This window comes from Drosophila grimshawi, unplaced genomic scaffold (assembly GCF_018153295.1).
Source record: "Drosophila grimshawi isolate 15287-2541.00 unplaced genomic scaffold, ASM1815329v1 contig_80, whole genome shotgun sequence".
Lineage (NCBI taxonomy): Eukaryota > Metazoa > Arthropoda > Insecta > Diptera > Drosophilidae > Drosophila > Drosophila grimshawi.
This window is the reverse complement of record NW_025063639.1, coordinates 385842-412070: the sequence shown is the minus strand read 5'-3', so window position 1 is coordinate 412070 and position 26229 is coordinate 385842. Positions and strand designations below refer to the sequence as shown.

The 26229-nt window shown below is 36.2% G+C and overlaps 1 protein-coding gene across 6 annotated transcripts; it reads right to left on the bottom strand.

The window, feature by feature from the left end:
• Window positions 1-1016: 1016 nt before the first annotated feature.
• Window positions 1017-20897, bottom strand: LOC6570254 (tau-tubulin kinase homolog Asator). 6 transcript variants are annotated; one of them, XM_032741953.1, is made up of 14 exons: window positions 20811-20897; window positions 12760-13363; window positions 11842-12207; window positions 10690-11079; window positions 10394-10600; window positions 9423-9491; window positions 8387-8737; window positions 7502-8323; window positions 7008-7138; window positions 4979-5123; window positions 4056-4551; window positions 2369-3040; window positions 1490-1589; window positions 1017-1430 (listed from the first exon to the last, which is right to left on the bottom strand). In XM_032741953.1, the coding sequence occupies exons 1-14, from the start codon at window positions 20831-20833 to the stop codon at window positions 1112-1114; spliced, it is 4695 nt and encodes a 1564-aa protein (XP_032597844.1). In that variant the 5' UTR covers window positions 20834-20897; the 3' UTR covers window positions 1017-1111. The 6 variants fall into 6 exon arrangements, with proteins under 6 accessions (XP_032597844.1, XP_032597845.1, XP_001996562.2 ...); XM_032741954.1 differs by having other exon boundaries at window positions 7502-8320; XM_001996526.2 differs by having other exon boundaries at window positions 12760-13360.
• Between the last annotated feature and the right edge of the window lie 5332 nt (window positions 20898-26229).

The window sequence follows — 26229 nt, the reverse complement described above, 5'->3', positions numbered from 1 at the left end:
CAATGAAATTAGTAAAAAATAAAATTCCACGTTTAATAACTTATAATTTTATTTAGATATACTTATGATAATAGTTAAGACAACAGATATTTTAGAGCAGCCATTAAAATTTTGTGAACTATATTTTATTCTGATTAGGGAAGAAAAGAAAATTAAAACAATAGGTTATTTTCGCTACCCGATATAATGATATGAATTTGCTGCTATATATTAATAGAATACCTCTCGATAGTACACAGCAAGCAGTTAGAATTAACATTACACTTTATTGAGGTTAATTTGTTCTATTACAATTTTGATAATTGATTATTTACAGTCAAGCGAATAATTCTAATGTGTTATATAATTTATATTCTATTTAAATTTTTTGGACAGAAAAAATTGACCACCAAAAAAAAACAACTTATTTTCAACAGACAAGTTCCGTTTTTTTTTTTAATTGTTAACTAAGTCTCTTATGTAACACACTATAACAAGACGAAAAATATTGATTTAGCTTCTCATAATGAACACTAACCTCAATACAAAAACGATGTTCGATGCCCAAGTAAATATGAGCAAACTTTGACTGAAGTATTTTTTTTTTTTTTTTTTGTGGTATGTGCAAAAGTTTGTCGTGAACAAAACAGAGGATACATTAAATAATTAGTGTGTGTTTTTGCAAATCAACTATCTAACGCTACATTCGAATACGCCAAAGCATTGTATTCTTGGTGTTTTTTATTTTATTTTTTTATATGGCATTACAAATGTACAATAATTCATATATATACTCAGCAAACATTGTGTGCCGAATGTGAACCCAGCATTTGTATATTATATTGTATCGAGAGAGATTATGCAAAATATTGTCCAAAATGACACCGAGATTCGTGATTGGGTACAGAAAATTAATAATAAAGTTCAGCACAGAGCAAGGCTTGGCGATTGAAAACATTCAAATACGCAAGCTTTTGTTGAATATGCCCATTCGATAATTTCATCATTAATTAATTAATATAAATACGAGAAATAAGTTAATTTATATATATGTATTTATATTTCGGTCCATTACCATGCATTGAGACTATTGCTTTCCATATTTTTTTTTTGTTTTTTATAAGCTTTTCAATTATTCTAAATTATGCCGGTAGCGACGAAGGCGTGCACTATTTTCTATCTTGGGATCACCCGGTGGCGGCGAAATATCATTTCGCAATGAAGGCTCAAGTGCATTTTGATTCCCTGCTGTATTATTTGTGTCCTCGTTTCGCGTTGCTGACAGTTGTTGAAGTTGAACTGCTGTCGAGGGATTAATTGCTGCTGCCTTACACAAACGACTGCCAAAGCCAATATTGTTCTCAACCAATTCCTTATCGCCATTATCGCTAATCTCTGCCTTAGATTGATCATCGAAATTTCCCAGCATTGTTAAAGGAATTCCACGAGTTCTGTAATTATCACAAATTAGTATTATTTTGCAGTAATGAGCAAACAGCTTACAACTTACCTATTGGAGATACGAGCTTGTGGTCGTTGAAATCTTAGATTTAATTGTGTGGGATCAGTTACATACTTTCCTTCCGAAGACTCACGACGACGTCGCAAACCTATAATATAGACAGAGCTATTTAGATAGAGATATTTAACTTAAAATTCAAAAACAAGGAAATGCAAATACTTTTAACTAACCCATAAGGAACCGAAAAAACCGAAATCGGAACCTAAATTAAAAATTGTATTTTTTCAAAACCAAACCCAAACAGGAACTGAAATTTTTTGTCACAAAAAATACCGAGAGATCAGAGAAAACTTATATTTGAAATAATTTCTAGATTGACTTGGAATCAGCACCAAATTCGGAAGCTAAAATTCGTCCCGGTTTGACGCCCTGGTTAAAAGTTATTTTTAATGATGTGTGTTTTGATTAAGGGCATTTGCGAATTCGGATTAATAATAAGAAGTAAGATAGTTGTATGTATTACGGGGATCTGCATTCTTTCGTGTTTTACACACTTATTTCCTCGTTTTTATGCAATAAAGGTTACATAATAAAAAATAAAATAATTAAAAGTATTTTTTTTTTTTACAATTTGAACAATTTCCATGGTTAAAAAGTATATTGATCTAAACACTCACCATAACTTTAGCAAAAAACTGGTAAAGCATAAACCACAAATTTGTTGAAAGAAAGATTTCGAAGAAAAATTCTTTTTGAATTATATAGACGCCGTTTTTTTCATATACTCAATAGAGATTAAAGATTTTTTAAGATAATATTGCAGACTGACCCTAGCTCAAAAATTATGAAGTGCCTCATTAAAGTTATTTTTAATGATGTGTGATTTTAAGGATATTCACGAATTCAGATTAATGGGGACGGACATACCTGGTGTTAAATCCATGATATTGGGGGAATTTTGAAGTGCATGGTGACTTCGGGTTGGGCTATTCATTGTATCTAAAAGGGGTGTCGGCATCTGCAGAGCCTGAACAACAATTTGGGAAGGCCCTGCTTGGCCAGCTTGCCCAGACTGCCCAGTTGCTGAAGTCGACATCGGGTTGTTATCCACTCCCGCCCACGAAGCACACTTCGATTGACGCACATTGTAAGTGAGCACGGGTATCTTGCTTGGTGCACACAATGATAGATCAGATCCACCTCCGTCAGTTACATCAACTCCCACTCGACTCGTGATGTTTTGTGGATTTGAATCATCATTGGACTTAATATGTGTGTGCGGGGAAACAATCGGGCTCTCACCATTGCTGCCATTGTTCAATTTGACAGACTGAACTCGGCATGAGCTGAACTCGTTGCCGGGTGCAGTCAACTCTTTGGCTAAAGGTGTATTATAATTGGCCGTTGTATTTGTTAAGGAAGATATATTTGTCCCAATTTCTATGTCATCACAGTTAACTGACTTCTTATCATTCGACTCTGAAGCTTGCCTATCACCAGATGTTTCATTGTTGGAAAGTTTGCATGTGTTCTTTGCTATTTTACTACTTGTGGCTGCCAGTGCATCATAGTAAACCGACTCGTCCATGTGCGAGTTTTCTGAAAGAAAAAAATAAATAATAAGAATAATAATTCATTCGAGTACTCTATAATGATTACAGTCGACTTTATAAAGTAATCAATTCAGAGTCCTATATTTCTCTCACTAAGAACTACATGCCTAACATTATTTTACTAATCATACTATAGGGGTTTTTGTGGGCCATTTTAAATTTAAGTCCCTTCAGAAATCTTGTAAATATTTAATATTAAATATTAGATTTTATTCTTAGACTAATGTAATTTATGCAAAGAAATGTTAACAAATTTAAATTTAAATACCACAGAAATCATTTTACATTTACAATTTATTTCTAATTTAATTTATATTCTACTTTTCGTATTTTTTTCGAATGATCTTACTCGTCATTAAATAAATAATTAAATTAAGTATTTAATAAATATATATGTAGGACTGAATATGTCCCGTTTATTAGTAGTATAATAGCTATAAGTAGATTAATAGATTTCCTACGCAAAGTGCGACTTTATAAGACTACGACTTACTTCCACAATGCACCGACAACTTCACAACTTTTGGTACTAGGGACTTTGAAGACTTCTTACTAACTGTAAAACTCATTTGCTCTGCTGTTCTTCGTTTGAGTTCTTATCTTCTACAACTGCTCGATTATTAAGTCGCAAAGCCTTTACATTATACCACTTGAAGAGTGTCGAATTGCAAGGTCAGCAAAATGCGACTATAAATATTTATTTTGCGTCCCTATGATTTGATCATTAAAGTGTTTACCCTTGAAATACGGCGATATTCCACTCTTACTCCTCTTTCAATATATATATATATATATCTTCTATCTGGCAACAAATATTGCACTATTTTACATTATTATACCCCTCCCCCAGAAGTCTTGCAAATATTTACTTATTTTTTAATTAATTTAAATTTAAATATTAAACTTAATTTTTTCTATCTTTTTATTTTTCTGTGTAGACTGATCGTAACATCATCACTTAATAAATAAATGCATAATTAAATATTTATTTTTTAATTTACCTTTAGAAATTACACGAATCTCAAGTCGCCCACTAACACAACCGTCATTCGGCTGCATTTCCGCATCGACGAAATTTGCAACCTTGTTTCCTGATTGATGAGATAGCAATTCTGGTGTTATTGCATCTGAAGATTGCTGCAAGTTGCTGCGCTGACAGAATGTAGTCTTAACGCACCAGGGCACAACGGCTGCGGCAGCATTATCCGGCGGATTCGCTTTCGCATCCTCTCGCTTCTGTGGGGGCTTATCATCAAAGATATCGATGAGACACACATTGGGCAGACTATTGCGATGCTTGTACATGGCCTGACTTTCGTTTGAATGGCTCGAAGGGATGTCTCCAGGAGCCGCAGCAGCCGCAGCAGCTTGAGAAGGATTTCGCAACGGCACTGCTGATATTATGGCTGTCGCCGTCGCCTTTTGATTAGATATTGGCGCGATTTCGGAATAAGATTCGCGCACACAAACGTTTCTCGCGATGTCCATGCGATATACCTTAATCAGGTCACAGGTGATTGGTCACGAGGAATACAAATATTATTGTGCGCTTGTTACTATTAAATCGATTTTTTTATATATGAGCTACATATAAATGAGCTGTATGCCTAATATATGCTACGGCAGAATGACGGGACTTATTTTAAATTAATCGCTTAATCGCTTAATTGAAATGCTTAAAATGTCCCGTAGTTATAAGTTTAAAGTTGTTGCGAGCACGAGTACTACACATTTTAATACGTAAATGAACTGAATAAAGAAATCTTTAAAAAAAATAGTAAAAACCATGCAAGTTATTTTATACACAAATATTGAGCTTTAGGAATTATAAATGCATGGATATACAGCTTTGTTAAACACACTCTTAGATGACAAAATTAAAGTGGTTATAAGTGAAATAGAATAATTTCTTAAATATACTTACAGTGTCATCAAAGGCTGCTTGCTGAACAGCAGGTGGCTCTAAGTCTTTACGTAATACATTACCCATTGCCGGTTCGGACCAGCAGTGCGGTATGGACATTTGTAAGGTCTCATAATTCTCGATTCCAGCTATATTAAGCGTATATCTATTGGCAATTGGAAAATTATTATACACTCATTTATTCTATGCACGTCAATATAGAACTTAAGTTAGTTAGAAGATGGTGGTTGTGTGTGGGTGTTGTAAAAAATTTAAATTATATTATAATGGAGATATCTGTAAAAGTTTTTTCGGTATTTAAATTTTGTCTTTCTTTATATAAAATATTATTATATTATTTATTGACTACTTTCTGCGCCTTTGTAAATATGTTGAATTGTTAATTTTTTCGACTCAATGAAATAAATAATGAATCAAAAGCAAACCTCTTTGTTTTATTATTTATAGGGGTCCGTTTAAAAATATCTTAATGATTTGTCATAAACTTACAACTAATTAAAATAATAATATATATAAAAAAAACCTTGTAAGTTATTTTTTGCATAATTGTTAATTTTTTGGAACGCTTTTTAAGACATTATTTTTTAATAATTACCGGTTTCTATTAAGAAGATTTATCATAAAATAAATCCAAACTTACTAAATTATAAATTATATATAATACAGATGGAATTTCAGATCACTAATTAATATTCAATTTAATATCAATTCAATATTTTCGAAAGTTGGTATTACCTGTTTTACTAGCCCTTTGATACCGATGCTATCTTAGTATATTGGCTTTGTGCAATGTCCGTCACGCTGTCTGACTGCCTGAACGCAACTTTTTTCGACACCGTTAGAGATAGGAGACTTGAAAGTTGGAACATACTGGTCTGTACCCGCGTCAGTCCACTACAAGGCTAGGAAATCGATACAATCGATAATCGCAAATCGATAAGGGCACATATCTCTCACAATTTTAAGGCTACACCCACCTCTGCCGCCCCAAGCCCCGTCCCTAAACATTTAACATATCTATATCTTCCCTAGTATTTGAATTAGAGCCATCAAATTTGGTATATTACTGGTAGCCGCATTTAAGAACACACCTGCATCCCATAATCCCATTAGGAAAGTGTAAATCGGTAAAGTCGCATATCTCCTACAATTTTAAAAATAGAGTTACCAAACGTGCAAAGTAGCTTGCAGGTAACCTCCTTCAAAGCTAGGCATATACATTTTCAGACTACGCCCACACCACCGCTACTTTGGCCCTACAAATCTAAAATCCGCATATCTTTAACAATTTGTAAGCTGGAGTCACCAAATTTTGAACGTATGTTACTGGTAACTCCTCTAAGAGATCGATAAAATTGGATGGCCACGCCCACTCTGCCTCCACCTATACACCTATTACTGTAAATTGATGAAACCACATATCTCACACAATTTGAAAGCTAGAGTCAGCAAATTTAAAAGGTAAATTGCTAGTGACACCCTTCAAAAATCCAGAAACAAATTTTAAACCACGCCGACTGCCGCCCCCAAAAACGATGAAGCCGATTTCTCCCGCAGCTTATGAGTTATAGTTAGCAAACTTGACAGGTAGATTACTTAGATGGTCCACCAAAATTTTTTTTTCCAAAAGCCCATATCTTCCATAATTTACAGTTACACAGTTACTACAGTTACCAAACTTGGATGGAAGGTTACTAGCAAAATCTTCCAACATTTTTTTCGGCCACGTCCAGTCCCGCCACCAAAATTCACGATAGATTACTATAAATCTCCTTCAAAGATTGGTATTTCCTGTCTACACGCACCCTTTTTCTTGCTACCTGTTATCAGCTGGTACTAATTGTGGAACCAAAGTGCAGTTGCTTACACCTGACTGCAACGTTCTCTCGCATTTAAGTGTTTAAGATAAAAACATAGAACCACTTACACAAATAATTATTTTCTAGAGGGGGTGTCGCTGTTTTTGTATCAGTTATTCTCTGCATTTGGGGATATGTGCATTTACTGTTGTTAATATTGCTGCACTTACCTCTTAACTTTCTCCTTCCGAAATGGTTCTGCTCTTGATATGCAGCTACCGGTAACAGCTAAGTTAGAGGTTCTCCGTAATAACGGCAATGAGACATCCGCTTTAGTAAACTGATCCAAATTTGGTTGTGACTGTGAGGCAAGAGGTTCGAATAATTTACATGTGAATTCTCTTCTGTTTTTTTTTTTGTACATTGTGTATCTGACCACACATTATAAATATATATATGCATATATATATATATTGATGGCATGTATCTAGGTTGGATATAAACACATATATATATACATATGTGTTCTTAGACATGTACTCGCAACTGGGCATGAACTGCTATATATGTTATATATATATATATATATATATATAATAAAAAAAGATGCACATTAAAACAGATGGACATTTTAAGCATTGGTTGATTGATTAGTTAATTCACACCTGACACCTGGCAATAAGTCCCCCTGTCTGCGCTGTTGAATTTCTTATATCGAATTTACCTGCGGCTCCTGCTTCCATTCGTTGTCCGTTGTATCCTCCGAGTCGTCGAACTGGCTCTTCCACTGTGACGCCAGGGTGAGTGCTCCGCCACCCTTTGTTACCTGTTGCAGAGCCGAAACATTCTCATCGTCAATCAATGCGAATTGGGTCACAGAATGATCACCAACACATCCGGCAACGCTGCTCTTAACCGTCATAGTTGTCCCGCCGGGCTGGTTGCCAGCACTGCTCAAACGCTGGGTGCACGTGGCACTTGCACTACCTCCAGTTCCAACTAATGAAGAGGCGGAGGGCCGTAGATTGGTTGATGTTGCCGAGCGGCGATTGGTTGGCGGTATGGTCGTCGTTATGCCAAAGATCTGATCACGCTGACAAATGACAAATTTCGGCGTTGAACTGCCTCCATTGCCACCATTATCCTGATTCTCCTGGTCCAGTGATGAGGAGAGCTCTGCGCTGGTGATCTGGGGTGCGGCCAGCACACGCAGCCGACCATAGGTTGATTTCTGATCAGAGCCCAGATTAATGCTGCTCACTGATCTCTTGTTATCGCCGCCCTTCTCGAAAGCGGCAGCAACCTGATGATTGTGATGGAGTTTAACAGCACCTTCGACGATTTCCATTTTGGGCTCGCCGCACAGGGATCGACTTGCTGCACCCTCAACATTGACATGACCATTGCTCTTCTGGTCCGGGTCATTGTTGCTGGCATTGGTTGTAACCACCACCATATCCATGTGCTCCTTGTCGCCCGTCCCCATCTGAATTTTGGTCACCACTGGCTGCGCATGAGCTGCAATAATTTTACTCTCCGGATACTGCTAATTAGTAATAATCGCTTGATTAATGGTTAATCGATAATCGATTAGATTTAATAGACTTACATAGACTGGTGCCGAATTGTTCTGATTCGTTGTGGTGTATGAACCAGATACGGTCTGGGCCGGACACCGTTTCCCATGGATGACGCCGTGCGTAGATCTTAACGGGGCATTGGAATTGGTGGTGCTAACTTCGTGGTTAGCAATTCCTGTCACCGTCGACGGCTTGATCAATGCACTAGGAAGATTCGCAACAGCTATCGCCGTATTTGACACCAGCACCAGCTGCTGCTGCTGTTGTTGTTGCAACTGTTGCTGTTGCTGCTTTGGTAATGCATTTAAAGTCCCTGAATTCTGCAAGGCGGATTCGGCTGTTGCTTGGGGTGTCATTGTTGCATTGCAATTCTTATCAACCTATAAGAAAAAATATTTGTGTTGGATTTTAAGATACATACACTCAGAAAAAATTCCATTATATTGGTAAATCGCCCCAAAAGGAAAAGCTTGCCCCAAGACCAACAATGCAAAATATATCGGGATTTTTTTAAAAAAAATTTTAATGCTTTCTATTATTCTATGCGAAAAAAAAATTTTAAAAGAAGAACGTTACGGAATTTACTGGCTCTGTTTTTATGTTAGAGTTTGTCTTAGAAGCCGAGCAGCTCAGTAGGAAGTTACTCAACTTCTCGAACTGTGTTTTATTTTTTCAATTTATTTTAATGCTAAAATAAACAACATCTATGAAATTAAATATATATCTCTTAAATTTCAGAAAATTTCACACAGAAACAAAGAAATGTAAGTCCTGGTTTTTAAAAAGCCACAACCATTGTTACTTTTTGATATATTATTCAGGTGGCCAGCCAAAAATAAGACGCAGGCATAGCCTCTTTTGATCTTGAGTCAATAAACTAGGAAGACATTTTTTGCAACTTTATATCTAATGCAATATAAAATATAAAGTTAATGATTTCATCAAAAGATTTTTAAAAATTTAAGGCTCCAAAAAATCAAGAAACCCTTTAACAGGTTTTTGGCTCTTGTATTCAAATTTGAAAGCTTTCTGACCTGAAAATATTTTGGTTTTTGGTTTTTCTACCTTTTCCTTTATATGAAGCGGTTCCGTTGAGGCCATCTGAGCAGTATCAATATCATTTCTCTTTCGTACCTATATTAAGGACGAGAAATCGAAGATCGTGTTGTAGTTGATAAGTTCTCTTTCTTTTAATATACTTTTAACTGGCTGCAGGTCAAATGTTTTGAAGTCACTATTTTATTTTTATACCCTGAACACATTAAAAATGGATCAAAAGGGTATAATGGTTTTGTGCAAATGTATCTTACAGGCAGAAGGAAGCATCTCCGACCCCATAATGTATATGCATATATTCTTGATCAGAGTCAACAGGCGAGTCGTCCGTCCGTCCGTCTGTATGTACACGCAGATCTTAGAGACTATGGAATATAGGTTCTCGTATACCCGGCGCAGATCAAGTTTACTTTATTTTACCGATAACTGCCTCCGTTTTTCGATTATCGATACATTTAAAATTGCGATAGCAAGAAATTGTACAATTTTAAAGACATAATCTTCTAATTAATATATAATATGCATATGCATATTATTTATTAACTGCCCAAATTCCATCAATCGGATAAGAAAGACCCAAGTTATTGCCGAAAATATATTCTCAGACTGATCTCCTTTCTATCAGCAGCCGCAAGTATTTTCTGTATGAATCAATATGCGAGCCTACGTGTGAGAAAGAGATGGCATGATTATCGGAGCGAGCATCAATATGTTTTTGTGTGCATGCTGCAGATCCCCGTTATTCCGTTACGATTGCCTGTACATATGTATGTATCTATGTATATGCACGTGTTTGTTACCAGTCGTCCAGGATCAGTTCGGGCTTGTGAATAAAAACATGCATTGTTTAACGAAGCTAAAACCAAAACCAAAAACAACTGAATATATATTTAAATTGTTAAGAGTTTGCCAAATACAAAACAAGGTACTGAAGAGTTCAAAGTTTTGTCAGAATGTATATTCGAATATGTAATACTTACGTATTCAGTACCGCTGGCATTGGAAGCTGCCACAGTCATTTGGGTGACATTGCCATGCAGATAATCATTTTTAGCAGGCGTTGCAGTTGCATTTGTCGATGCATTAATGTTACCAGCGGTGGCAGTATCAACTTTCTCCCAATCGTACGGATCTGCCTCCTTAACGCCACGGCGTTTCATACAGCGCTCAAATAGACCGATTAACATCTGTTAGAAATATAATATTTTTCAAAGTCAAAAATATATAATATTTATATATATATATATATATATATATATATATATATATATATTACCGCATAGTCCGGCCGATCTGCGTATGTGAGTGATTGTATGTGTTCCAAGAACTGTTTTAGGTCCGACGGTAGGTGTTTTAATAATATTCTATGATCATATTTCTCTTTGGTCAATCCAACCTGTTCCTTGTCTTTTATCTTTCGCCACGGCAACTGACCATTCACAAACTCAACCAGCATATAGAATAGAGACCACAAGTCATCATGCCGCCCCATCTCCCGGTTCCGATGTGCATTTATCGAGGCGTATCGCACAGTGCCACGGAATCCAGCCGCCGCCCTGGGACACCGCACCTCTCCAGTCCCCGTCGTGTATTGCCGAGCCAACCCGAAGTCCAACATGTACACACGTCGATAGTTATATGGCAAGCGTCCCACAGAGAAATTGCTCTTAAATGTATAATGAATATTATACGATTTAATTTTAATTATTTATTTATTTAATTCCGACTAAAGTCAGTCGACACCAAAAAATACAAAAAGTAGAAATAGTATTAAATTAACAATAAATTTAATATTACATAAATAAATCATCATCAAACTGTGAAATTGTTGGAAGATTAATCTTGATGATAGATTATGAAAAATCATCATCATCTGATAAAAATAAGATTTCAAGCCCGGCTGTATTTTCCGAACTCTTTGAAGCTAGAGACCTGCCTGTCTGGCAGGGAGTGATCAATGAATGCAAATCTTTTATATTTGAGTAGAGATACAAAATTTGAAAGGCAAACAACTATTTTTACCGGCACAAAAGCCATATTTTTATACTATATATACGCCTCCAGCATATCTTAACTAAAGCCCCTAGGTAATTTTCAATAAGTAAATTTTTTCCTAATTTTATACTATATATATAGGTATCCACCAATTGCGACCATTTAAATATATATTGCCTTGTCTTGTAAATCGGCTGATTTTGGCATTGTGTGATTGAGAGATAATTATAATTAAATAAAAAAATAATGTAGAATATATTGTAGAATAATAATTGTGAAAGAAAAGAATGTGGAATAATTATAATTATGTAAAAAAATCACCTACAACGCGAAATAAAAAAATGTTTGAATTACACTTTAGTGTTTAATCGATTCGTGCTCTTCATCATGATCGATGAGACCGAGCTAAATACTTTTACTGAAAGGGGCTTACCGGTTTTATGTCGCGGTGAAGAAAGCCAACGGAATGTATTGATTCGATGGCTTTTAGAATCTGCAATCCCAGCCTGAGTGTTGTGCTGAGCGAAAATGCGCCACGTGGCTGAGCTCGTCTCAGCTCGGCTAGGTTTTTGCCCTGCAATTGCATTACAACGTAATTGAAGCGATCGTTTCTGCCGCATCCAATGAAGCGGCAAACGTGCTCCTTTCCCTGAAGCTTCTTCAGCACGGCAACCTCCATTTTGAGGACTTGCTTCGGCTGGCGGGCGGACTCCACTTTGAGTGCCACCTGCTCTCGAGTGATTAAGTCTTGGCCCTCGTAAATTTCACCGAAACCACCACCGCCAATCTTTCGCACCACCTTAAATAAATACATGAAATGTTGAATTAGTTAAAATACAGAAAAGCGAAGAAATGAATAAAAAAAACAGCTTTAACAGCTTCAAATTTATATATTTAACTAAATGTAGACAATTGGAAATAAAATAAAATAATTATTTAACTAAATTTAAAAACTGAAATATAAAATTAAATCAATTAAAAACAGTTGATTTAAAACTTATAATACAACAGCTATATACACAAAAAAAAAAATTGTTGAAAAGTAGAAAATTAAAGGTGATATTAAAATGTTACTGGGTAAAGCCACAAATAAAAATAAAACAAAATCTAGGGATTAGTCGCATACAGACAAAAATAAAATGTAATGAGTAAATAATAAAAAACAGAAAAAAGTTTCGATAAATTAAAAAAATTAAAAATAAAGTAAAAATTAATAAAAAAAAATCTAATATATGATATTTGGGGCATTAAAATCTTGATTGGGGGAACCTACTAAAAATCTACTCTATTTAATAAGTATGAAGTAAAAATAAATGACTAAAGAATAAAAGCCAGAATAAAGTTTCGATACCTTCCAGCGCTCCTTGACCACATGTCCTGGCTGCAAAAGGTCCTCTGACGTCATTTTGCTCGTCTCTTTCGGGGCTGCTTGCTGTCCACTGGCGGCGTTACTGCTCTTCTCCAATATGGCAGCAGCTGGAGATTGTGTGTTCTGTGATGGAACCTTGAAGGTTACCCGACTGCGGACACCTAAACGATTATGCTTGGCAGGCAATGTCGCCGATCGCTGCAGTGCATTTGGATAATTTTTATATCTCTGCTCCTCCTCCGAAGTATCGGCTTCAGCTTTAGCCTCAGCCTGAACTCCTCCGCCCCTCCTAGTGACGCTATTACCAGTGCGAATGTTCTGCAGGAATAGTGCGTGGAGCGTGGCAGGTGCAATTGATGGCGGCGGCTTTGACGGAGGCGGTGGCTGCAATCGCAATATATTCTTGTGCTCAGTGTATTTGGAACTATCGCTTATGTACAACTTGGGTTGATTCGATTGGATTTGGTCTTGGTATTGTTGCTGTTGGTTTTCGTTGTGGTGTTGTTGTTGGCGCTGATCATGCAGATTGTCTTTGACGTGGCCTCTGGCGTTCTTGTGTGACTGAGCGACATTTTCGTCGTTTCTACTGAAGCAAGAAGGTTTTGATTAATACAATTACACTGTTAACTTGTTTTAAGTCATGTAAGATGTATTTTATTTTATTTTTAATTTAATTTATATTTTTGAGTCAACTGACTTTAGTTGACATCAAATAAAATTAATAAATGAAGTAAGTTAATATCGTCACGAAACTGTTAACTTTAAATGTTTGACCTTTTTAAGTTATGTTAAGTGTATTTATTTTTAATTTAATTTATTTAAATATTTTACTTTTTATATTTTTTTGGTGATATTAAATAAAAAAAAATGTATTATTAAATTTATTTATTTATTAAGGTATGGTATTAATATCTCAAACGAAACTGTTAACTTTTAGGGTTTGTTATAAAATTGCATTGCATTTTATCTTTAGCGACAGTTTGGTCATTTCTACTAAAACGACAAGTAGACTGATTAACATAAGTACACTTTTAACTTTTGAAGTAATGTTAAGTGTTAGTTAATGTCATAATGTCTTAGTGTCTTAACTCTTATTGTGCATTATAAAATTGGAATGCATTATATTTTTTAGGTTTCACTTTAATGTTATTTTACCACCAGCTGATTGCACTGAACCAATTTGGTGGTGTTTTTCTCTCTCTCCACTTTTTTTTTGGCACCCAGGCGTTGTCTCTGCAAATAATGTTGACTGATTTGATTCCATTTTATGCTCAAAAAAATATTTTTTACCATAAATTAAATTGCATATGGAAATTCAAAATTGCAAATATATATATATATATATATATATATATTGCAATGTTGCAATATATATATATATATGCATACTTTTTCTGAAGGGAATATATAAGCAATGGATATGGAAACATGAAGCATATGTATTATTACATGTTCAAAATTGAGAAGATTTTGCTGGCATTGTGATTGGGTTAGTAAGGTTTACCTCAATAATAACAGCGATAATAGGCTCTTGGCTCTGGATTTGAAAAGTTGTCTTCACTTTGCAGCTCAGCTCAGCTCACGTAATGCAAATATGCCAGGTATATATATATGTATATTCAAAGTTTGACATGGAATTTGGGAAAGCAAATTGTTTTTTATAGGCACGCTACACACTTTGAGAGTTGCATAGAAAACACACATTTTACATATAACATTGTTCAATTACGAGCGAATAATCACGAAACACAATTCGAATTGTTAAACATCGATTACAGATGAGGTACGCTTGACATATTACTCAAGCCTGAAATAAAAAATCTCGTATTGATTGCAAAGCTTTTGATGTGGCTCTCCGTCTTTCTATGCTGAGCTTTTACTGAGCAAAACAACGGCACTTCCTGCCTTACCAAACGATAGACAGAGAGAGAGAGAGAGAGAGCCCAGTACAAGTTGTTAGTTGCCACTGGCTACTTGAACTTTCACCAGCTGCACCCTTCCAGCAGCGCATGCGCCAGGACATCGACTATGTAGTGTCATGTCAATCAGGTTTTATCTCACACTCAGCGTTGTGTAGCCATGAGCTTTGGCAGTTTGTTTGAGAAGATTTTTCAGTACATTTTAGCAAGCACTTATTTATATAAGAAAGTATTTATATAAGTAAGCATTTCTCACTTAAATCAAGAAAATTTGTCTTTGTGCGCACCCTTTTTTTTTTTCACCTATTTATCTTAATGTATTGTCGCTGGATTAAATTATGCTTCATTACATAGCTCCCTCCACAAAACTTAATTAAAAAATGTAATTATAGTAGGCTTAAAAAATATCTTTTATCTTTAAGTTATTTATTTTTTTACAATTTTTTTAATTTTCTTTATCGGACTAGTCGACATCAAATAAGTGTAGCACACTTTTAGAAAAATATCCCAAAAACTTGATGGCTGAAAATATTGTAGACACGAAAAAGAGTTGGAATTTTGGAAGAACATATACGCGGTTCTTAAATAGACCTTATTAAAATTATAGCTTCCCAATAAGCTGACCAGCTTTTTAAAATGATGGGACACATTTAGAGTTTTTAGATATTTCATTTCTTAAAGATAACATAATTTTATTTAAGCTTTTAGATCATATTAATCGTGCAAGAATAAGTAAATAAAAATTATACATGCTGAGTAAAAATTTCTTTTCATAAAAAAAATTATACTATCAAAATAAACACAAAAACTAGAGAAAACGTTGCAGTCGGGCGTAACCGACTTCGAAATACTTTGATACCATATGTAATAAAAGCTGGTAACAGGTAGCTAGGAACAGGGCGAGTGTAGCCAATAAATACTGTTTAAGTTTGCCTTTCAAATTGAGTTAGATAAAATCTAGTAACGTCCCTTCAAAGTTTGGTAATTGTAGCTCTCAAATTATGGGAGATGTGGGATTTTGAAAATATGGGGGCGGGAGTTGGCGTGGTCGCAACAAAAAAATATAAGAGAAGGTTCCTAGTAATCTTCCTTCCAAGTTTAGCTCTTAAGGCGCCGCCAAAAAAAATTTTTGGAGTACGATCTTAGTAACCGACATTCCAAGTTTGGTAACTGTAGCTCCTAAAGTTCGATAGATATAGGCTCGTATCTTGTTTAGGGGCTATGGTCTTATCAATTTACACTAACAGGTCTATCGGTTTAAGGCGTAGTGGGCGTGGCCATCCAACTTGTATCGATCTCTTAGGGGAGTTAGGGGTGTAACATTCGTTCAAAATTTGGTGACTCTAGCTTACAAATTGTGGAAGATATGCGGATTTTAGATTTGTAGGGCCAAAGTTCCTGGTGGCGGTGAGTGTGGGCATGGTCTAAAAATGTATATGCCGATCCTTGAAAGAGGTTACCAGCAAGTTACCTTCCAAGTTTGGTCACTCTATCTTAAAAATTTTGGGAGATATGTGGATTTATCGATTTACACTTCCCGAAATATCGGCTAAGGCGATTATGGGCGCAGGTGTTGGAGTAGCCATACAAAATTGCTGCCGTTTTTTGAAAACGTCTACCAGTATTATAAATATCAAATTTGGCTTTAGCTCTAAAACTGCGGAAGATATAGTCATTTAAAATGTTGAGAGGTGGGTGACCTGGGGCGGCGGAGGTAAGCGTGGCATATGCCTATCTTTGAAGAACATCGCCAACAACCTACCAACCAAATTTGGTGACTTAAGCTTTAAAATTATGGGAGATATGTGGCTTTATCGATGTGCGAATATCGAATATCCCTCCCTAGCCCCTAGTGGACTCCAACTCTTATATTTTGTCCTACGTGGGCACAGACCAGTATATGTTCCAAGTTTTAGGTCCCTATCTCTAAGGGTGTGGAAAAAAGTTGCGTTCATACAGACGGACAGGTTGGCAAAATTCCTCAACTGAACCCTCCACGAGGGTGCCGACTGGTAATAGCATTACAGGGGTCCTGCAAGGTACCGATGCTAGCTATGACTCGTGCCCCGAACCTTGGACATGAACTGTCCCCATAGTCTTGTCCTTGGGAAAGGACCGAGTCATGTTTCGAGGTAATGGGCCGGACTAAGGTGTAATGCGACCCGTGCCGATAGTCAGCCAGGCTGGGGGCCCTAAAATATCCCAGTCTTTTACGGAGCATATCGGATACCTGGCGACCTCCGATATTAATCAGCCTTACCTGCACATCGCGGATCTCTGTGCAAGCATTCTGAAGCGGCAGAACGCAAATCCAGTGGCTAACCCACCAGCCGAATGGCAGAATAAGGTGGTGTGGAGGCTCCACCAAATAAAGAGCAGATCCAGGCAAAACGGCAACGCTCGCAAGAAGCCCATGGTCCAGTTGCAAAGCGAGCCAAGGTGCAGCAGGGAAGGTCCTTTGCCGATATTGCCAAGGAGAGAATCCTAATAGGGATCCTTGACAAGGGCAATAAGGACGGAAGAATCCCGAGAAATCAGTGGAAGTGGGTGGAAGGAGCTCTCGCTGTCCACTGTTTAAAAATGCTGAGCAAGGTGCCTGGGCCACCACCGGTATGTAGAGATGCCGGGTGGTACCAGGGCAACACGAAGGTTATCGCCTGCCAAGATGCTCGCTCGGTAGAGCTTAATAAAGCTGCCGTAGCAGAGATCGGCGAGGTTTACCCCGGGGCGAAGCTGGTCGCTGTCGACTGGAGCGAAGTCCCGAGTAGACCTCGAGCACGCATCTGGATCCCGGCCTCTTTGAAGGAACCGGACCAGGTGCTAAACCTACTGCAATTATGCAACCCCTCTCTGCCCACCCATGATTGGAGGGTGGTGAAGATTGAGGCTACTGATGGGCCAACCAACCAGGCAGTGCTGATCCTCAATAAGGAATCGCTGGCCCCCATCGAAGCAGCCAAAGGCGAGCTCAATTTTCACTTCGGCTCCATTACTGTCAAAGTATACAAATCGGATGCGCCGGCCGGAGGAGACCCTGCTGTCTGTAACAAGACAGCTGAACAGGGCCCTCCTGCGGAGATCGGGGCAACCGATGAGGAGCCGGAGCCCGCTTACACGTCGGACATGTCGACTCTGACTCGGGGCCTTGAGGCCACGAGTTAGACGAGGATGATTTCACGCTGTCGGACGAGGACGATAGCAATAATACGGTGGTGAGGGTGGAATCTCCGGATGTCCTTGAGACTGAAGCAGGTAAACCTTCACCACAGTAGAGCATCATCCGCTGCTCTGATGCTCCGCCTGGCTGGAGGCGGAGGCGATATAATACTAGTCCAAGAACCTTGGGTGATCGGAGGAAAGGTTTGCGGACTAGGCAATAACGAATATAAGCTTTTAGTAGCTGGAAATGAATGTAAAAAACGCACCTGCATCCTCGCGAGAAAACATCTAAATATTTTTCTGCTTCATAATTTTAGCAACGCCGACAACACAGCGGTAAGCTTAGAGCTCCAGTCAGCTCCGGTAAGGCTACTGTCTGCCTATATGGCCTACGATAGCGCTGGAGATGAGATGAGATTATAAGATCCCTCGTCCAGGAGTGCGAGAAGCACAGAATCAGCCTAATTATAGGCTGCGACGCCAATGCTCACCACACTCAGTGGGGGAGCGCGGACACAAATCCGAGGTCTGAGTCACTCTTATCCTTCATCCTTAATACTAACCTTCTAGTATGTAACACGGGAAATGAACCCACCTTCATTATTAAAAATAGGCGAGTGGTCATTGATTTGACCCTCATCTCTCAATCTATGAGTGACCAGCTAACAAGTTGGAGAGTGTCTGATGACCACTCCTTCTCTTATCACAGGTACATAGAATTCGAGCTTCAACTAAATGTCCTTCGACAAAGTTGCTGGTCTCTTTTCAATGCGGCAAATAATGACCAGCAATGGTCAAAATACAAATCAAGGCTAAATACAAAAAAGCCACCAGACGGGAAAAAAGGAAATCTTGGAGATATTTCTGCACAGATATTGATTCAACTACTGAAGCTGCAAGGCTTAGAAAAGTTTTATCAAAAACCACACCCACACTAGGTTATCTGATAAAGGATGACAACTCATGGTCGGTCTCCAGTGAAGAGTCACTGGACATCCTCCTTAAAACACACTTCCCTGGCTGCTCCAAACAGTCCCCGAGGTGCGCAGAAACCAACTGTATAGAGAACACATCTTTAAAGTCTCTTATACACAGAGGTAACATTAAGTGGGCAGTGAACAGCTTCAAGCCGTTCAAATCCCCAGGCCCTGATCAGATAAGCCCAGCCCAATTACAGAAGGCGGGAAATACAGCCATAAACTGGCTACATGAAATCTTCGGGAAGATTCTGAAGACTGGTCGCATCCCACCGACATGGCTCCAGTCAAAAATAACCTTCATACCCAAAGCTGGGAAGCCATCGCACACCAGCGCCAAAAATTTCAGACCCATCAGTCTGTCATCTTTCTTGCTAAAGACCCTGGAACGACTTATAAGTCTCCATCTCACAGCATCCATTGACCCCAGGCTTATGTCGGAGTCTCAACATGCCTACAGGAAGGGCAGATCCACAGATACTGCCCTTCACTCTGTGGTCTCTATTATAGAGAAATCTTTACTTCATAAAGAGTACACCCTTATAGCGTTTCTCGACATTGAGGGCGCTTTTAACAACGTCACTCCGGCAGCCATAACTGGAGCTCTGCTGAACCTGGGGATTGACACCGGTCTAGTGGGACTGATCAGTCAATTGCTTACTTGCAGGACACTGAACTTGTTCTTTTCACAAAGAATTACAAGGTCCCTTCTCTTGTCCCACCCAGACTAAATAATGTGAATTTACTCTTCAAAAACAGTGCCAATTTCCTAGGATTGATACTAGACAAGAAACTAGGCTGGAACCTCAATATCCACACACGGGATTAAAAGGCAACAGTCGCCCTATATACGTATAAGAAATCCATTGGAAATCCATCCTAGCTACCTGTAAGCTCAATTTCAAGGAGGAGTATAGGCGCAGGTCATGCAGAAAATGGCAAAGTGCCACCTGTGCCCGCATAGCACACCAGAAATGGTCAAGCATTAACTCCAAGCGCAGCAAAGAGCTGTGCAGTCTGAGTTGAACTAACTGTTCCGCAGTGATCCGGGCTCTAACTGGGCACTGGCTGGTCGGCAGTCATGCCTACAGACTTCAGGTGCCATACAATGACTTTTGCAGAAGCTGCAAAGAGAAGGAAGATAGCGAAATTCATAGACGCATCGGGCTGGGCGAATGTTTGACATGTTAGAATGCTTCGGAGGCACGACTGCAGGAGAAAATCCCTGGATCCCATTCGGTATCACAACGGGCAAATATGGCCTAAGTGTGTCAGCCCATCGGGCTGACAGCCGATATAACCCAACCTACCCTACAGACGGACAGACCGACAGACAGACAGACAGCACGACGGACATTGCACAAAACCAATAAGCTAAAAAGTTGTCTGCAAAATTAAACAAATTTTGATTGTAGAAAACTTTACTCAAATTTAAAATTTTTTTTTATTATATAGTTAACAAAATATTTCGTTGAAAAAATAAATCTCAAATATATACCGGTTGTGGATCAAAACGACAAAAAATACCAAAGTGTCGACTTGGTATTTTTGAAAGTGTAAGGTCACTTTCTTTTGGCAACTGTGTTTTGTTTGCGAAAATTTCCCAAAATACAAAGTAATAAATCAATTAAGAATTATATTTGAAAAAAAAAAGATGCGCAAACTGTTTTTTTTTTTATATATTTATTTTATTATTATTTTCATATCCAACAAAAGCTGACCATAATGGATTATGACAACAATACTTATGATTCATTTATTTTGTAGACAATATTTATATACATTTAAACCAATTTTTTTGAAATTGTGAAAATACCCTTTTTTATTATTTAATTATTTTTTGACAAACGTCAAAATTATTCTATTACTTTTGTATAAAATACAATTTAAGTAGAAGTTAAGATGTCAAATTTGTGGGCGTATTTTTATTAGTGCATTTGTATAAAATATTTGCATTTAAAATTAAATTTAAACTTACTTGTGTGTCTCCTGTAAATGCATATTGAATGTTTGGCTTCAGTTACTTGTTTCCAAAGGCATATGCCACTTAGTCATCTGACCAATTCTAAATTTAAAATGTTCGCAGATTCATTAAATGCATTGGCTTTTAACTAACAGTTACTTCATATTATATATGTTTGACATTCGCGTACGCATTTCATTTATTTCAAAACTAAGCTATTTGTTTATTTTCGCTAAATATTGTTTTTAACTATTAGTACTGTTTTGCAAGAAATATGTCGGTGTTTAAGTATTTCGGATTCGAATATTTGTGTATCTAATATAGGAACAATCGCAATTATCAGTATTATGTAGGTAATCTTGTATGCATGAAATATTCTATTTTTAAAAACACATATTTTTGTCTTGTTTAATTATAGAGATATATACTCAACGAGAATCTTTAACGATATATGTGCAACACGTGCCACAATTTTTTGTAAGGGCTAGAATTGTCGAACCCCTTCATCAATATATATAACAATAGTAACTAAATAAATAATTAGTAATATAAAAAAAATATCTGACAATTTTATAATGAAACACGCGTCTATTTATAACAAATTTACGTTCTCTTTGAAAACACACACACACATACACAGAGAATTTGAACAACAAAACACGGGAGTGAGCGAGCTGTTGACTCAATTTTTAGCACTTTTGACAGAGCTTTTCACGTACATACGAGATTGTTCACTGAAAAGTTTCTACTGAGACGTTTTCTATCGCCTCGGAAAAATGATTGCAGCGCGCTAAAGAACTGAAAAATCTTTCATGCCTTTCTTATAAAGACATACACATGCATGTATATATTCATACATATTTAGTTTTATTCAGGTACGTTCCGCATTTCATCATTGCATATCTTAAAAAGACTAAAGCGTCTAATGGTGAATACCGAAATATAACAATCATAGAATAATCTTAAAAAATATTTAAGGCAATTAAGCTATAAATAACCAAATATATAAATAAGCAAACAGCCAAAAAAATCTATATGAAAATTGACTGCGTAATTCTCTGATGCCAATAAAATACCAAACTGAAAAAGAGGTGGAAACGAAAAAGGGCTCAACTCGACCTTCAATCACCCTTCAAAAAGCAGTCTAGAGTGTTGCCAGGCATTTTTACAAGACGATCTTTGGAGGAGTTTGCAAGTAGTCTAAATATTATAAATATATTGATCTAATCGATTTAAACATCTTGCTATGATTTTGGAGAATTTCTTTTGTACTCTGGCTCTTATGTTTTTGATTGCTGCGTTTTATTTCGTTTGACTATCCAAAATCTCACACGGACCCACAGATCAAATTGTAGTCAAGAATTTAGCAATAAAAAGGTACTGAAAGCAAAATCAGTTTTCGTTTTTCGTGTGTGTTTTGATCGGCGTCAATGCTGATGACCGACGACGAGTAGTTCATTATGACATTGGCTTACGACGAAAAGAGATCATCGCTTTTGTTTCGTCCTCTGTCGTTCGTAGCGCTGCAAAACAGCTGATTGTTGTTCAACAAAACCAAGACACGACAGATCGAACATCTGAAAGGTTTGCTCATTGAACAAGTTCATATTTTCATTTTGTGTTTGTGACGTAACATTGCAGTTTCTATTTCACAGTGTTTTGTAGGTTGTGGCTTATACATTAATTCAAAGATTGCTAAAAATCATTATTAAAAGTTCAAACAAAAAAATCGATAATAATGCATATTTTCGTAGTGACATTAGATATTTGTCAATAATTCAAAACTCAATTTATTTATCTTGGAGACCGCAAAATTAAAAGCAATGTTAACCACTGTTACCTGTGTGTATTCTGCTCAACGGTTCAAAATAATGGACTTTGATATATTTTAACGGCGGTTATCGACAAACCAACATAGAAGCGGCAAGTGCATCGGAATGCAAATAGTACAATATGAATGAAGAATAATCTTTTAAGAAAAATGTGCGCTTATAATCGCCGTAAAGGCAATAAAATTAATTACATTTTTGTAACTCATCAGACCTTTTTGTTTTTAGGTTCCACATATTTGCAAATTTTAGAGAAATATTTCGATTTATTGCAAGAAGCATCGATGTATCGACTGACTAAAAAAAACTATCGGTACTGATCAGAGGTGATTTATACAAAGTGAGCGCAATTTTAAATTTGTTTTCAATTATGAAAATCTTTCGCATATTTATAGGTCGTAGCAGTAGAAAAGTAATAAAACGAAAAACTATCAAGGACAGTAGCATTTTAAAATTTCTATAAAAATAATTTCTCTTAAGTGTGTTCTCTTTCACTTCCATCAGAAAACACAAATCGAAACACGGCCAAGTTTTTTTTCCTATATTCTGCGAAAGATTTTTTTCGAGGTATTTATAACGCTTGAATTAAAACATTTGCCAAAAAAATTAAACTTTCTTACATAACAAATTTTTCTACAATAACTTTGAAATTTTACCACAAACTCATAATATTCCGGTTGCATACAGGAATCAGTTAATGTTGATATTTTGAACCCAATATAAAGAGCTTACTTACATTTTTAATGTTCCTTTTTTGTATTTTTTTCCAGTCTATATGTTATTTTGATAGTTCAATTATGAATTCCAAAGCTGAATTCAGAAACATCGGAAAAAATGAACCAGCTGTGCAAGTGAACAGCTGTGAATGTCTACTCTCTGTTAACGGGACTGCTGTTTTTTGACGGCATAACCGCGCACTTTCAAATATTATATTTGTTTCGATATCAATAAAAAAACTATACCAATATTTAAAAATAATTAAAAACTTGCATACAAAGATTTTTGAAGAAACCTTGGATGAAATAATAATAAATGCAATAAATTCTGTCTATTTAAAGTCGACAGATATTTTTAAAATAACATAAGCGTAACATATGTCTTGAACAGCATTGCCTTATAAGATTACCCAGCAACTAAAACAGCTGTTTTACCGATTTGCAATGAACCCTGCTTTGGACATCGATGAAAATGAATTAAATAATTTTCTGTATGAGTTTAAGTTATGACCAATTGCCAAGAAACCCATCTTGAATAATGTAAGAATACCAAATATAGATTCAAAAGCCAAGACGATTTTCATTTCAGTCCGATTTTTTTCTGAGTATGGTATACTGTTGCGAATTGGTGTCATTTGCAAATCTTAAAATGATTTTTAACATATGCTCGGTGGAACTGTTCTTCCTCAAATAAACATTTCTGCATACAATTTTTGAACGTGATTAACTGTTGTAGGTGAATGCTACTCTACAGGCTTTTTCTTTCAGTCTTTATCACTTCCTTTCTTTCTGCCTTCCTCTAATATTTGAAAATTTGTTAATAGGATTTATCTAGGGTTTCCTAATTAGACCAATTTAAATATGTAAAATTCTTTATATTATTTTTTAAATTTTAAATTTAAAATTTATTATTTAAATTAATTTGTCAGTTTAATTTTGCTTTTTATATTTCAACCCTCTTTAAAACTTGAAGACTTTGGTTACTACATTATTCATGAATAAATGAAATACATAAGATTTTAAAAATGAAAAATATTGCGAAAATAAAGATGCAATATAATATTGGAACTAACCCTGTCATAACCATTTTCCAATTTCGATTCAGGGTATAATGACTACATTTAGATTGAAAAATTTGACCACGCATTGACTTCCGCATGAAATATCAAATAGAAAAAGGGTTAAAATGTTCGAATTCCTGTCAAAGGCCTGCCAGATAAAATTGGTTCCGATTCAGCTTTTTAAGGGTTTGGCAAAGCACGCGGCAATGGCAATGGGCAACCATTGGAACTGTTGTGAAACTAGAGATTATGTGCACCAAATCAATATGGAAATCAATAAAAAAAATTTATCCAGCAGCAGATGTCACCCTCAAAAGTGAAAAAAAAGGAAACGAAAAAAAAGTGCACCCCTCAAACAACAAACATAAATACACAGATACATATAAGGTTTTTAATGAATATATATGTATGTTTGTATTTATGTATAGTTTGGCTTTTATCGAAAATGAATGTTTGGCAATGGTTAAGATAAAGAATAAGCTATATGAGGGATGCTTATTTGAGTGTAACTGTAACACTCACAACATAGTCACATAAATGTGACTCGGAGTAAAGACTCAACATATTCAGATCGGCCCTTTCACAAGATGTAATTTCATTAATAAATACATCTAATAATACAAACAAACCGTTTTTCTGGATAGAGTTTTCTGGGCTTTCCCCAATTCCTGCAACAAATATTGGACCATTTTCCGTTTAAACACTTCGAGAAAATTTGTAAAAATTTCTTCTGTTTTTTTATTTAAGTTTAATTTACACATTTTATTTTTAATTTAATTTATTTATTAAATGTCTACCTTTGAAAGATGACACCAGCAATCCACCTGCCAAATTTTAAATTTCTAGGTTTAAAATTGTTGGAGTTATTTGGTTTTATCGATATGCGGTTATCGATTTATTAGAACCGTAGTGGAAGTTATACACCAATATACTCTTCTATCTTCGATATCAGAGTATGAAAAATGAGTACCTTAATTATGAATAATCGATTTCTGCAGTGTTTCGTATTTTCTTGATGACATTTGTATATAACCCCTATATAATGTAGAATATAGACGCATGTTACATATGGAAAATGCTATTGCCTGGTGATATTAATCTGCTCAATATAAAATTCCCATTCGGGAATTTCCCCCGATTTATAAAATTTCTTTAGCTCAGCAGCAGCATTAAAGTTCAATAATATTTAATTCTATGTTAGCTAGACTGTCAAACCGAAACGAATTAGGTTAGAAAATCCTGTATTTTTTCAATCTTCTTGCGTAATTTTTTCGGTATTATTATCCTGAGTTTGATAAAATAACTAACTCCAGTGTAATACCTAATAAGCTGGCAAAAGATGAGAAGTAGCCTTCTTCTTATCAACATCGGACATATTATATATATAAGCTCGGTGGGTATTATCTACTTATAACGAAATTAGGTTGTTATCAGGTGCACTGACCTCAACCCTAAAATCCATTATATGTTAATGCTATAACCTGAATTCTTTAAAATTTGGTAAAAAGGGTATGTGCCAAAGTATGCAAAGGGCAGAACGAAGCAATAAAATATGCAATAAAATAAATACGTATTTAAAGAAGATAAATATGAATGTGTGTGTGTTTGTCTAGAATAGTAAATTATAATTTGCAAAAGACGCACACAATTAAGACAAGTATTGCAGTCTTTGCGTCTCTTTTCTTTAGTTTTCCAATTTCCAAATGACTTCTTAAGCCGTGCAAAGATATAAGTACAAATCCATATACACACGCACTTCTTTTCCGTTGTATCTTGAAAAAAGCAAACCCCTACGCACACCACACATACGCGCTTACTTGCATACATA

Bases quoted from the DNA above. Each gene is read 5' to 3' on its own strand.
- LOC6570254 (XM_032741953.1), bottom strand. From the start codon at position 20,833: ATGCATTTACAGGAGACACACAA. The intron at 12,208-12,759 runs GTATCGAAACTT...TATTTATTTAAG, and splicing joins TGGTCAAGGAGCGCTGGAAG to GTGGTGCGAAAGATTGGCGG. The intron at 8,324-8,386 runs GTAAGTCTATTA...ATTACTAATTAG, and splicing joins ACAATTCGGCACCAGTCTAT to CAGTATCCGGAGAGTAAAAT.